The following is a 13226-nucleotide window of genomic DNA, read 5'->3' on the forward strand; positions in this document are numbered from 1 at the left end:
GAAGTGGAGAATGCAGGAAAATAGAAGGCAGTAATTCAGGATAGAGCCAGGAGGCCCATGTGCCAAGATGATGGACAAGCGCACATTATCTCTGCATGTCCTTGCTGGAAGATGATCAGTGGAGGGCTGTCACCCCTGAACCAGGGGACATGCTGGGGACATGTACTTAGCAAAGCCCATGCGCTGCCACTGTAATGAGGAAACTACAGGAGAAGCCAATAATGAATGTTTAGCACAATGAACTAATAATGTGTTTAATAATGAGCTAATCATAATGAGTGTTTAATACAATGAAGAAGAGAAAGCTGCAGTATCAACTGTTTTCTGAAGGTACAGATCTAAACCTGGTGTCAGGTTTTCTTTTGTGATGTGGTAGCAAGGTTTGCTCATGTTATTGAGGAAAAAGCTCTCTGTAATGTAGGTGTGCATGACTTTATCTGTTCTGTAAATGCTCTGTCCACGCTTTAGGTGAAAACAGAGTAGAGAATCAGGAACATTAGTGCCTCTAAAAATATACCCTGCCTTGGCAGAGGAAAACTAGCAGACCTGTAAGCTTAGTTTAAAAAGGGCACAGTCTCTGAAGGTTTGATATAGAAATAATTAGTGCCTATGAGAAGCCTGTTGGTTGGCTCTAGTGCTGTGTGCTCATGTGAGTCGTGTCAAAAAGGAACAAAAAACCACAACAAACATGTTAGCACTCTGCTTTGGGAGGTGCATGGGAAAGAAAACACCTCTGGTTTTGATCCGTATCAGGGGTGTCAAACTCGTTTTCACCCAGGGCCACATCAGCCTCACTGTTGCCTTCAAAGAGCTGAATGGAATTTTAGGACTGTACAAATGTAACACCCTGATCTGTACATACAGTTAAAATAGTTGTTGTGTATACCTAACATAACCCCATGTGATCCATGGGTAATGACTTGCCTAGTCCCAAAAATCTAAATGGATAAATACATCTAAATGTATTTTACATTCTCATTATCTAGATTGATATCTCTCTAAAAACAAAAGCAAGAAGTATTAAAACCAGTCAGTACTGTTCACCCCCCTCAGCAAACAGAACGAGACAGAGGTGGATTTAACACCATTACTCCTTTCTTGGGGCGTTATTTTTTGACCGAACCAGCGATTTCCAGCAGACTTCAGTAAAAATTCAGGTCCTAAACATTCCTTGAGTTAGACTTTGATAGCCCCTTCACTCCTGGTGATGTTCCTTCTTTCCTTCTCCCAACTACATGTCTGTTTTCTCCTTCCTGAAGAGCCGGCCTCATTTCTGCACTTCTCTACCACGAGTCTTTTGAGCAAGAGAATTAAGTGTTCATGTGCTCCCTGCTGGGCTGTCCCTCTGGAATGAGCCCCCTCTTGATGTCAGCAAAAAGCTGGACAGACCATGGCCCTCCTAACCTAAAAAGACAAACCACTTCTTAAGAAGCGGTTCCAGAAATGAGAATGGCAGAACCTGTTGAGATGCTGATTTACTGAGGTGTGCTTTGTGAATGGCCTGAATGCTCTTGATTGTTCATACACAATATGCCTGATTTTCAAGAGAGGACGAGTCCTTGTAGCTTCCCTGGGAATGAGCGGGAGCTGCCGGAGCTCGGTCTGTGTCAAGATAAGGCCCAGGGTGCTGAACAATGGAACCTAAAAATCAAACACGGTGAGAGCTGAGCCAAACTTTCAGTGCCAGCTCAAATCACAACGTGTTTGGAGTTCAAACAAGTCTGGATTTTTTTTTAATATAGTTAGTTGTAAGTTTTTCTTTCTTTTTTTGAGATGCGTCTGCTTCAGAGTTTGAAGGATTAGAAGCCTGAAATGCTGGAAATCTCACAGGAAAAACTGCTTTTAAAATACCCAGCTCTGAACTGCATGAATATCTGACCCCTTGGGCTCTTATTATTTTCTGCTGAATTTTTCTGCAGTAGGCATTTTCTAGCTAAGCATAAAAGACTGCTATCAGAGGCTTTGTGTTTAGATCTGAAGTCACTGACAAGTATCATGACAGTTGAATGTGGGGCTATTCCCGGGTGAAATGCTGCGTCTTGACAGAAAACAAGTCTGGGGTGCAGCCCCTGGTCCTCGGTGGCCCCGCTGATCTGGATCAGCCCCCCACATCTTCTCCAAGTCCACCAGCAAACAGCTCGTGACCACGTGTTTCCCTCTGTCCAAAAGGTTCAAGCAGGAAAAAGTTAATTTGGTTAAAATTAAGGGGTGCTGTTAGTAGGTTGAGAGAGGTTCTCCTGCCCCTCTGCTCTGCCCTGGGGAGACCACACCTGGAATATTGTGTCCAGTTGTGGCCCCTCAGTTCCAGAAGGACAGGGAACTGCTGGAGAGAGTCCAGCGCAGCCACCAGGATGCTGAAGGGAGTGGAGCACCTCCCGTGTGAGGAAAGGCTGAGGGAGCTGGGGCTCTGGAGCTGGAGAAGAGGAGACTGAGGGGGGACTCATTCATGGGGATCAATATGGAAAGGGGGAGTGTCAGGAGGATGGAGCCAGGCTCTTCTCAGTGACAACCAGTGATAGGACAAGGGGCAATGGGTGCAAACTGGAACACAGGAGGTTCCACTTAAATATGAGGAGAAACTTCTTCATGGTGAGGGTGGCAGAGCCTGGCCCAGGCTGCCCAGGGAGGTTGTGGAGTCTCCTTCTCTGCAGACATTCAAACCCGCCTGGACACCTTCCTGTGGAACCTCAGCTGGGTGTTCCTGCTCCATGGGGGGATTGCACTGGATGAGCTTTCCAGGTCCCTTCCAACCCCTGACATTCTGGGATTCTGTGAAAATATGCCCTTTGCCGTGAACCACGTGCAAAACAGATGTGTTGGCAGCACAAGGAGACCCAGCTGTGGGGCAGCCCCGAGCCGTCTCCACTGTGCCCAAAGAGGCAGAGATCAGCACTTGGCTGTTGGGAAAGCGCTTGAGATACCTGAGCTCCAGCTACTACTCAAGAGCATCCCCACCACCTTTTCTATAATGAACAGTGGTTTTTAACACCTACACCTTGCACTGCTGCTTCCCAGCTGCCTCCCGTTACAGGTATAGAGCACAAACATTGACCTGTGCAGAGCTGTGGAAGGGCTGGTGCTGAGGTGCCCTCAAGCTTTTCATCAGCTACAGGAATCTCCGGTGGGGCTGGATAGTGGGTGGTGGTTGTGCCGAGCCTGGTTGTTTCCCCAGTAACCCATGGGCAGCTGCAGTTGGTGCTCCAGGAGCAAAATCAGTGGCCATGATACAGCCCGTTTGCACCTAAAAGGAAAACACTGAAGGACCCAGGCTTGGCACTGAACAGTTCTCTGAGACACAATGTTCCTGGAGTGACAGGAGCCATGTTAAAGGTCCGATGTGATGTCTGCCCGTCTGCTGTCAAGGGGTTGGCAATCAGGGGAGGCCCCGAGAAGGAGCTTTGAGCAGAGTGTTATCAGGAAAGTCATAATTTTCAGAATAGATGGTCCCCTCAAAGGAGGTTGGGGCAGCGCAAGGAGGAGAAGATGCGATACACACCCTCCATTGCTCACAAACCCCCACGCTGTCTCTGCTCCCATCTCCCACATCACCCCCGCAGCGCTCCAGCCCAGCGACAGCAGAGGATGAGACACCAAGGGGAAAGTTGGGCTCTGGGGCCGGTGCCTTCAACGACGGAGATTCTGCAGGTTCATTGAACAGCACAGGGTTTGGCCAAGGGGCGTTGAGGCCAGCGGCGTGCTGTGCTCTCCAAAGCATCTCTTGTGTTGCCTCCTCCCACTGAAACAAACACTTCACTTGCAAATAACCAAGAGATAGGAGGGCAGGGAAAAGGAAAAGATGAAATCAAGCATAAAACAAGCCAAGGAGAAAACCAAACCACAAGCAAAACCCACTGTTGTCCAAAAATCTGAAGTTTATTCATTACAATTCAGTGAAAGGAACATTCATTGTAAAACACAATCAATACATTAAAAAGCTTAGAGCACGAGTAGCAATGAGAGCAGAAAGAAATCAGAAAAAGCCCCAGACTCAGGCAGGTTGGTCCCCGGGAGGAGCCGCCTCTGCTCCCGGCACCGCGGAGCAGCTGCCGCAGCGGACGGCCCAGGGAGCACGGCCCCCGGACAAGGCCCCGTCAGAGGTTTTCTTTAGAACCGAGAGGCTTTTCTGGGTTTTCATTTATCACTTCACCCAAGTGCCGCTTCCGGGGTGACTCAATGCTGGTTAGAAGAGCAGGTGGCCCCGGCTGGAGAGGAGGGAGCCGCACAACCAAGGGCAGAGGGAATGTGGAGTGTGGCACTGGTCCGAGCAACCCAGGAACGCTTGTCCTGTGACCTGCCCGTCCGGTCCCTGTGCTGGGAACAGGGGCAAACTCACCCAGGAAAAAATTAAAAAGCACCATTAGGTGAAGGCTCATTAATTAGAAGACAAAAATAACCCAAACTACCTAGAGCCAAATGTCTCAGCAGCAATTGCCATCTCTGCTGGCACTGGCAGCGGGGCAAAGAAGAGGAAAAATAATCTGCTTTTGGCTATAATCTTTTAGCTTTTCAGCATTTAATTTTCTTTCTGCACGTCACTGTTTGACATTGTTCTCGTCGGCTCCGTTCAGCACCGCGGTTTGTGCAGAGAAGTTATTTCAGCCCTCACAGCCCGCGCAGGGTGACAAACCCCGCGGGGCCACCAGTCCCGCAGAGCCGAGCAAACACAGCAGCGCGTTGTCTGACCACATCCAAACCAGAGCAAGAAGAGCCGCGTTCACTGGGGTGGGTCTCAGCTCTCCAGAGCTCTCCTTGCCTTTCTGACCCCCAGGCTCGAGGCGGCGTCACCGCGGGAGGACGCGGGACCGATGCTGGCGATGCCGGCGGCACAGGAGCTGCCCCGGCCCCAGCCCAGCGGCAGCAGACAGGAGAAGGTGGCAGCCCCGCTGAGCCTGTGCAGAGCCCGCGGTATTTAAAGAGCAGCGCTCAGACCCGGAGCAGGCGATGCTGCCCGTGCCAGGGTGAGAGCCGAGTCCCAGTGCGGCCAGGGAGCACCGCGGGGACAGAACATTCATCCCCGGCATCACCAGCATCGCCACGCACCGACCAACAGCGGCTCCTGCCCGGGACTGAAGAAAAGCCTCAATTTGGATAAAATTATTTGAGCCCCAACTGAAATCTGTGGTTTCCTAATTTAAAGACGGTCACAATTCTTTCAGGGACAAGTCACTGAACTCCACAAATTCAGATTAAACACAAAGCTCAGAAACAAAGACACAAAGTAGGCGGGAGTGACAGAGGAGGAGCCGCGGGCGCTCGGCGGTGTCTGCACCGCGTGTGCCGGCCCGGCTGCCGCTGCCAGCGCTGCCGGGGCCGGTGCAGCAGGAGGTGCCGGCACGGAGCAGCCAGAGGTTCCCTCGCGCCGCACGGGCAGCGGCACCAACACGGAAACGGCCTTTTCTGCACCGGAACGGGACCACGGCGCTTGAAAAGACAACGCACACCTGTAAAACAAAAGCCCGTAACATTTCCCCGTGAATATAAAATGCAAAACTATACAAAAATAGATAAAATCCACCATTTTCTTATGTGTATAAAAACAAACAAATAACCCCCTCAAGGCCCCAAAATGCAATACACAATTACTTGGTAGACTGACCCGAATGTCAGTGGTTTAAGCGCAGTTTAGCAGCCACAATTCATCCCTCTAAGGCAAGAGCTTCCCCGGAAGGGACGTATTCCGGAGAGCTCCTCGAGGGGAGTTTTTCCTTAACATCTTGGCAAGACAACGCTGTTCCTGCTCCTGGGACCTATTCTGGTTCAGAAACCCTTCTTCATAGAAAGCCTCAACTACCACTCTCCAGCCTGAGCTCCTCGGTAAGGCAGGATTGGACCGACAGCCCGATCCGGATCGAGAGCGGAGGCTCTGCTCCTGTTTATCCCAGGCAGACGGGTGTTGTGGGAAGAGCAGCACGTCAGGCAGCGAAATCCAATCGCTCTGCGGCAGTGAGAATTTGCAGGCTGGGTGAGCGCGCTGAAAAGTCCGATTTCTTTGGGTTAATGGGGCCGAATGCGCCAATAATCCAGCAAATGGACTCCAAAAATGCTTTTAGAAGACTCATCTTAACCCAACAGATCTTTGCTTCATTTAGTTCACATCAATTTAAGAGGAGAAGCCTTTGGTCTAAAGTCAGATTCCCAAGTCTTGGCTGTATTGCTTTCACACATTCAAGTCTAGAGCTGTTTTCACTAAGCCCTTCCATGACGTACCTGCACCCAAGAGAATCACTCCTAGAGACGCGCGTTTGCAAGGGAACATTCATTTTAGCACCGAGACGCTTTCACAGCTCACCAGGACTTTGGCAAAGGCTGCACCACGTCTGAACAAAGCGCTGTGCAAACCCCTTAACCCGCGAGAGCCTTTGGTGACACGCTGAAATAAAATAGCGATTAAAACCCAGCCCAGGCTGCTCGGGCCGAGCAATTGCTGTGAGCGCCCGTCGGGGTGACAGCGGCCCCGATGTCACCAGCGGGGTTCGCTGCGGGTTTGTGCTGTGAGGGGCGGTGAGACGTGCGGTGCCAGACCTGACCCTGTCCTGGCTCTGAGCCAGGGGGAGCCTGTGCCAATGAGGCACAACGTTCGTTAGCAGCCGCTCACGCTGCGCTAACGAGGGGTGACCGCACACAGCGCCGGGAGGCCAGGGGACCTTTGGCCGGTGACCACGTTCTCCTCTCCAGGTGGGGACACAGAGCTGGAGCAGCATCGAGAGCCGGGTTGTCCCACAAAATCCGCTCCGGTCGCACAGAGGGACGGGGGAAAAACCACGGCCGGCGGGTTCCTGCGGTGAGTGCTGCAGCGGGACCGCTGGGAAACACTGAAAAGCTACGGGTCAAGCCCGTGGGCACGCAGCTGGGTCGAGTCCAGCAGCGCGTCTGGCCGGGAAAGAAAGAAAAACAAACCCCAACATAAATAAGGTGAACCACCGGCAAGCAAAGCCTGGCTTTGCCTTTCCCTGCTCCTTCGCAGGTACACAAGGGAGGGCTGTGAGGAGTCTCTTCTCAAAAAGAAACATCAGAACCTCATTTTGCTTGGGGGAAAAAATAAACCCAGAGCAGCCCCTGGTGCCTGTAAACCCGGTGATGCCAGGGAGCTGCTGAGCGTTCCAGCCACAGCCGGGTCTGTAACTTGGGGGTGGGAGGGAAACCAAAATCATCACCGGTAACTGAACTAAAATCAGAATACAGAGCTTGGAAAGGAGGAAGCAGCTTCGTAAGTCACAGACAGGGAGGTTTGGTTTAGCGACAACTGTGTCTGAGATCCCGCAGGACATGGGAGGCGTCTCGAGGACCAACGGCCTGAGACAGATGTTTCCAGGGGCCCGTACGAGCTCCTCAGACAAAGTCCAAGAGGAAGAAGAAACCCAAAACCTGCAGCAACCTCCGGCTTGCTTGTTCCCTCCCGTTAGGAGGAAGAAGTTGAGAAGCCTAATTTAGGCGGCGTTACATCCTGTATTCCGATTAACAGAATGCTTTCCTCAGATGAGGTGATGCAAAGAAAACAATAGTAAAATAACAATAAAAAAACAACACACAAAGCTTCCTTTTGGTGAAAGTAACAGAACCCGCGGCTCGCGGCTCCAGGCACGATGCACATTTAGCTTATTTCAAAGAGCTCGTCCGTGTGCCCACGGCCCGGGAGAGGCGAGGAACGCAGGACCAACAGGGAAAGGGCCCAGCGGGAACCGTGCTCCGTGAGGGCAGAGCGGGCAAAGAACGGACACCTGGTTCCTAACGGGACCATCGACAGCACAGCTCTGCCAGCGCGCTATCTGTGAGCAAATTAACACGAGACCTGGACAACGCTACCGGCACGCACACAACAGCTCCGGCTTTCCTTTGGGGCAAGGGAAAAAATAATAAATAAGAATGTTACTGCAAAGCTCCCCTTTCAGCTGAGCCGCCTCCCGTCCGCGCTCTGGAAACAGCCGCGTCCTTCCTCCCAGCCGGCCACACCGAGACCGAGATGGAGACGCTGCAAGTGAGTCTGAACCAAAACATTTCACTGAGAAGATGAAGAAAACACCCCCATTTCTCTCCCAGGTTTCCCCGGCTCGCTCCCCCAGCTCCAGCCCCGCAGAAACAAACCCAAACCTGCCGCGCTGTCCGTGGCTCCGGTCCCAGCGTTCACTCCAGCAGCAGCACGAACGCGCCGGGGCTGCTGCTGCCCTTGGTGTTTGAGAGGCAGCAGCTCGCGCTGAAAACCAGAAAGTGCCTCAGCATTAACGTGCGGATCCCGAGGTGGCTCCGAACCCCCCAGAGCACCCGCAGTGGCAAGACCCCGTACCAGAGCTGCAGGAGGAGCTCATCCTGATCAGCCCAGCTCTAAACTCAGCTCACTCACCAAGTGCTCCTTCATCTCTATGTTCTCCCTCCCTGCCCTTTGCAGCCCTTTTCACACCGTCCCCGAGCAGCTACTCGGCTTCGGTGACGCTCAGGGCCGCGCTCCAGCAGCCGGCGGGCAGCGCGGGGCCGGCTCTGCCTTTCAGGGTCTCTCCGCAGCGCTCCAGGCTGTTCCTGGCATCGGAGCTGCCGCTGGGGTGCTGGGGCATCCCCTGGGCGATGCCCACAGGTCGGCACTTGGCGCGTTTCTCCGGGGACAAAGCGAAGCCAAAGCTGGGGGGCAGCTCGGGCTCTGGCTCTCCCTGGGCTGACAGGCAGGGCAGCTTTTTGGCGGTGACTTCTCCGTGGGACCTGCAGGAACCGGCCGCCTCCCGGCCCGGCCTCGTGTCACTCTGCAGGGGCAAAGTGCAGGGCCTGGGCCGGTGCCGACTCAGCTCCGGCTCTCGGGGCCGCGTGGCCGCAGTCTCTCCAGCGGCGCTCCGGGAAGGGGACAGAAGAAGGGACACGGTGCCCGGCCGCTCCGATGGCTCCCAGGCGCTTTCCCCCGCGGCAGCGGCCGGAGCGAAACCCCAGGGCTCCATTTCCCCGGCAGCCGCGTCGCTGTCGAGCTGGAGCTGCTGCCAGCCCGGCCAGCTCAGCCCGCCCTCGGGAGCCGACAGCTCGCCCTCCTCCTGGCTCCTGCTCCTCCTGGCTCCGCCGGCCTCCTGTTTGCCACCCTCCGGCTTCCACCAGAGCCCGCACGGCCCAGGGCCGCCCTTGGCAACCTGCGGGTCGGCCAGCTCGAGCTCCAGGCTCTCTGTGTCCAGCGAGCGGCTCCTCCGGCCCACGGAGAGCGGTGCCGGCAGCGAGGGGCTCAGCCCGTGCAGGCGCAGGTGCCGGGGCAGGCTGGCGACCCCCCAGGGGCAGCTCTGCAAGGAGCCCAGGGGGTACCCCGGGGACATTCTCTCCTCACATTCGGCCAACGACTCTTGCTGTCCGTAGCCGTCGTCAAAGTCCTCGGCGATGTCCTCGCCGGCGTTCATCTCGGGATGCCGCTCGCACTCCCCTTCTCCTTCCTGCTCCACGTCCACCACGTCGAAGGTGACCATGGTGGGGAGGGCAGGCAGGTTCTGGGTGAAGGAAGAGCTGGAGCTGGAGCTCCCCAGGCTTTCCGAGAGGCTGGAGAAGAGGGTCCCGCTGCTGTTGAACTGCACCAGCGCCTGCGAGAAGCTCACGGCGTGCTCGGGCTCGTGCTCGCTGCCCACCAGAGGTTGGGGGCTGGTGGCCCCCGCTCCACCACCGCACTCGAGCTCTGCCAGTCTGGAGCCGGGGAACATCCCCGCTTTGGCTGGGGCTACTGAGCCCTCAAACAACCCACAGTCTGGGTCAAAATCGAACCCCCGGTTGTTCTTTGGGAGCTGAGTAAGGCAACTTCCTTGGGCTTTTTGGCTGTTGTAACAGTTCTCTGGACACAGAGTCCCTGGGAAATCCCTCCACTCGGGATTTTCAGCTCTAACCACCGCAACCCCGCCGGCCACAGCCCTGCTTGGGGCGTGCGAGGCCGCCTGCTCGCTACCAAGGCCGCTCTGGTTCTTGCCAACCGAGCCGGCAGCTCTAGTTTTACATTCAAGGCGCCGCTGCTCCCGGGGACCCTTCTCCTTGCCGGGAACATCCAGCCGTTTCACGAGCGGTTCCCGCTGCAGCTCCCAGAACAGCAGCTCTTTCTGAATGGCCGCCAGCCGCTCTTCCTCCGTCTCCATCAGCCCTCCCTTCTGGTCCATCAGCTGGATCAGGCTCTTCTCAGCAGGGAGGCACAAGTCCAAGAAGTAGCTGAAGAGCCCCGGGTGGGGGAATTTGCCCTCAAACAGGGATTCCTCCCCCTGACAGGGACTCAGCAGCGCGTCAAACTCATAAAGGGCATCCCCGCTGTAACTGTCTCTGGGCAGACGCTCCTTCTTGATCTCCCCGAGCCCGTCCCCAGCTTCGTCCTCCAGCCCCGGCGTGGTGGAGTCGTAATAACCCTCGTCGCTGTTGGGGGCGGACTCTTGCTGCTCGCTCTGCGGCGTCAGGAGCTCAACGCCGTCCATCGCGTCCCCCACGTAGGGCTGGGCCTGCGCCTCGCGCGAGGCCTGCATCTCCAGACTGCTGCTGGACACCTGGGCTCCGTAGCTCCTGTTCCCCGCTGCGCTGCAGGGCCACATCTGCTGCAGGTACTCCTCCTCCGCCTCCTCGGGCACGGCCATCTCCTCCCCCCCGCCCTGGTAGGTGACCAGGCAGGAGCTGCGTTTGGCAGCGTCTCTGCTGCGCTCCACAGAGATGCTGCTCTCGGCGATGTCGGGCTCGGCGATGTCGTCTCCACAGCCCGTCAGGGAATCGAAGCTCTTCAGGGACGTGGCGTCTCCTAAGATGAGGCTCAGCAGGTCCCCGGAGTGCAGGCAGGGAGGGTCGTTGTCCATAGAGTCTGGGTGAGAGGCCAGCAGCACATCACCATGGTCAAACTCTGCGCAGACACCGGCGTCAGCCTCTGATTTCGTAACCAGAACGTCCCCGTTCCCCGGCATCGCCACCGCGTCGCCCTCAGCGCTGCCGTCAGCAGCCGGGACGCAGCCGGGCTCGGCAGCCTCGGCACAGCCAGCAGCGCTGCCCCCCAAGAGCTCACCCCCCGAGTTGGCTTTGGCAAAGGGGACGGGTCCCAGCGCCCGGCCCTGCACGGCCCCTCGGCTCTCCCCTCCCGCACCGGGAGCTTTGCCGGCCTCCTCCGAACCCCCGCTCCACTCGGGCGCCTCGGCTTTCTCACACTCGGCAACCTTGCTCTTCCGGTGACGCCGGATGCTGTTCAAAAACCCTTTCAGGCCTTTTTTGGGTCTGGCAGAGGAGGACTTGTCCCCATTGAGCTTTTTCTCGCAGCCCTCGGCACTCCCGGCTGGAGAGCTGTCCCCAGGGCCAAGATCAACCCTGGCGCTGGTGTCGAGGGGCAGGTGAGCGCTCTGGGAGCTCGGCAAAGGGCAGGGACGCGAGTCCCCGCTCCCCTCCGAAGGGCTTTCCAGCTGCGCCCCGTCGCAGGCAGCACCGCTGAGCCCGTCGTGGGTCTGACATTTGCTGAGGCCCTTTCTCGAGGCGACTTTCCCCTGGCCTTTGCTTCTGCCTCCAAAGAAACTGGGCAGCGTGCAGATGCTCCTCTTCCCTCCAAACAGTTTGAAAGCCGTTTTCTTCAGCTTGCCAGGGGGTGGCTGAGGCTGCTGCGGCTCCGCAGCCACCACGGAGGCATCGCCCCGCTCGGGCAGCCGGTCCCCGGTCTCCTCCTGCCGCTGCTCCCGTCCTTCCCGCTGCCCGCAGAGCAGTGACTGCGACCCGCTCCGGGCGGGCTCCTCCGCGCAGCCCGTTTCCATGGCAGCGGGGCGGTTTGGGTGCGTCTAGCTGGAAACGATGACTTTGGTAGCGGAGCCCACTTCTGGGTGCAGAGCTCGAAGCATCACAGCTGACCTAAAGCAAAGAGAAAGGGACAGAGGTGAGGAGGCGGAAGCAGACGGTGCAAAGACAGAGGCGCGGAACTTTGTCAACAGCTGGAACTGGAGCTACAAAAACCTCCCACAGCCACTCAGATCCTCCACTCTTTAAAGCCGTGCACAAAAACCTCGTGATGTTTAAATTTACCCATGTGCAAGTAGAGGAGAACCAGGTGTCTCCATTGCGCAGCATCCCCGCTGCCCCAGGACGGGCAGCTTTGACCCCTGAGCCACCCGCTCCAGCCCCTTCGCTTTCCCGGCCTCTTTGCCAGCGGGGAGGTCGGGTTCGGTCACCGGGCGCCTCTGAGCGGGGACACATGGGCTGCTCCGTCCACCTGCCCCTTCACATCAGCAGCTGGGGCACAGCTGGTGGGGAAACCTCCTGCCCACCACCCAGCCGGGCGGCTCCAGCTCTGCCCAGGAGCCCCAGATGCCTCCAGAGCCTCCCTGGAGCCTCTGCACAGATCGCAGAACCCTGAACGTCCCGAGCTGGGACCCACAAGGACCATTGAGTGCAGCTCCTGTCCCGCCAGCACAGCCCCAAGTTCACTGCAGTCTGAGGGCCGGGTCCAAATGCTGCTCGAACACCGAGAGCTGGTCAGACGGGCTGAAGGACAAACCACACACGGTGTGTGCACAGGGCTGGGCAGAAAGCAGAGGGGGAATGGAACACAAACACCATTTCAACAGTTCCCTAGGAAAATCCTTTCTCTCCGGCTCCATGTCAGCCCCGGCACCAGCAGCCGCTGCTGGACCGCACGGCTGCTCAGAGGCGCTCAGGACACGAACCACTGGCAATAAATCACGAAAAGGGGTTTTACATAACAAAACACGCCAGGCCGCAGCAAAAGGCGGCGTTCGTTTCCCTGCGCCCGGTGTCCCGGGCCGGCCGGGGCCGATCTCGGGGTTCGGCCGGTTTGGGCCCCGCACACGGGACGAGCGGGCCCGGCCGGGTCAGGAGGGGCCGGGACCCCCCGGAGGCTCCATCGCCCGCACCGTCCCGAGCAGGGCCCAGCGGGGCCGGAGCTCGGACCGACCCCCGCCCCTCCCGCCGTTCGCCGTTCCCCGCCGGGCTCGCCCGGCTCCGGAGAAGCCGCCACGGCCCCGCAGCGCTCCCGGCCGGCCGGGCGGGGGAAGGCCGGGCCGCGGCCGAAACCCGGGGAGAGCGGCGGCGCCGCCCCGGCCGGCAGCACAGGCGGGGCCGGGCCCGCTCGCCGGCCGCAGGGCAGCCGCCCCCAGCCCCGCTTCCCCAGCGCCCGCTCCCCAGCCCTTACCGGCTGCGCGGGGCGGCGGTTCCGGAGGCGGCGGGAGCGGGTCCGGCCCGGCCCGCCCGGGCCAGCCCAGGAACGGGCGAGTGGCCGCGGGGGCAGCGGGTCCGCCCGGCGCGCGGGAGGGGCGGGGCCG

At 57.7% G+C, this 13226-nt stretch overlaps 1 protein-coding gene across 3 annotated transcripts; it reads right to left on the reverse strand.

Moving 5' to 3' along the window:
* Window positions 1–3852: 3852 nt before the first annotated feature.
* LOC136106559 (APC membrane recruitment protein 1-like) lies at window positions 3853–13214 on the reverse strand. 3 transcript variants are annotated; one of them, XR_011740833.1, is made up of 3 exons: window positions 13097–13214; window positions 8339–11799; window positions 3853–8191 (listed from the first exon to the last, which is right to left on the reverse strand). XR_011740833.1 is itself a non-coding variant. In XM_065846934.2 (2 exons), the coding sequence occupies exon 2, from the start codon at window positions 11703–11705 to the stop codon at window positions 8409–8411; it is 3297 nt and encodes a 1098-aa protein (XP_065703006.1). In that variant the 5' UTR covers window positions 11706–11794; window positions 13097–13214; the 3' UTR covers window positions 3853–8408. The 3 variants fall into 3 exon arrangements, 2 of the variants coding, with proteins under 2 accessions (XP_065703006.1, XP_071669506.1); XM_065846934.2 differs by having other exon boundaries at window positions 3853–11794; XM_071813405.1 differs by having other exon boundaries at window positions 3853–11799.
* Window positions 13215–13226: the final 12 nt, after the last annotated feature.

This window comes from Patagioenas fasciata, chromosome 11 (genome assembly GCF_037038585.1).
Source record: "Patagioenas fasciata isolate bPatFas1 chromosome 11, bPatFas1.hap1, whole genome shotgun sequence".
Classification (NCBI taxonomy): domain Eukaryota; kingdom Metazoa; phylum Chordata; class Aves; order Columbiformes; family Columbidae; genus Patagioenas; species Patagioenas fasciata.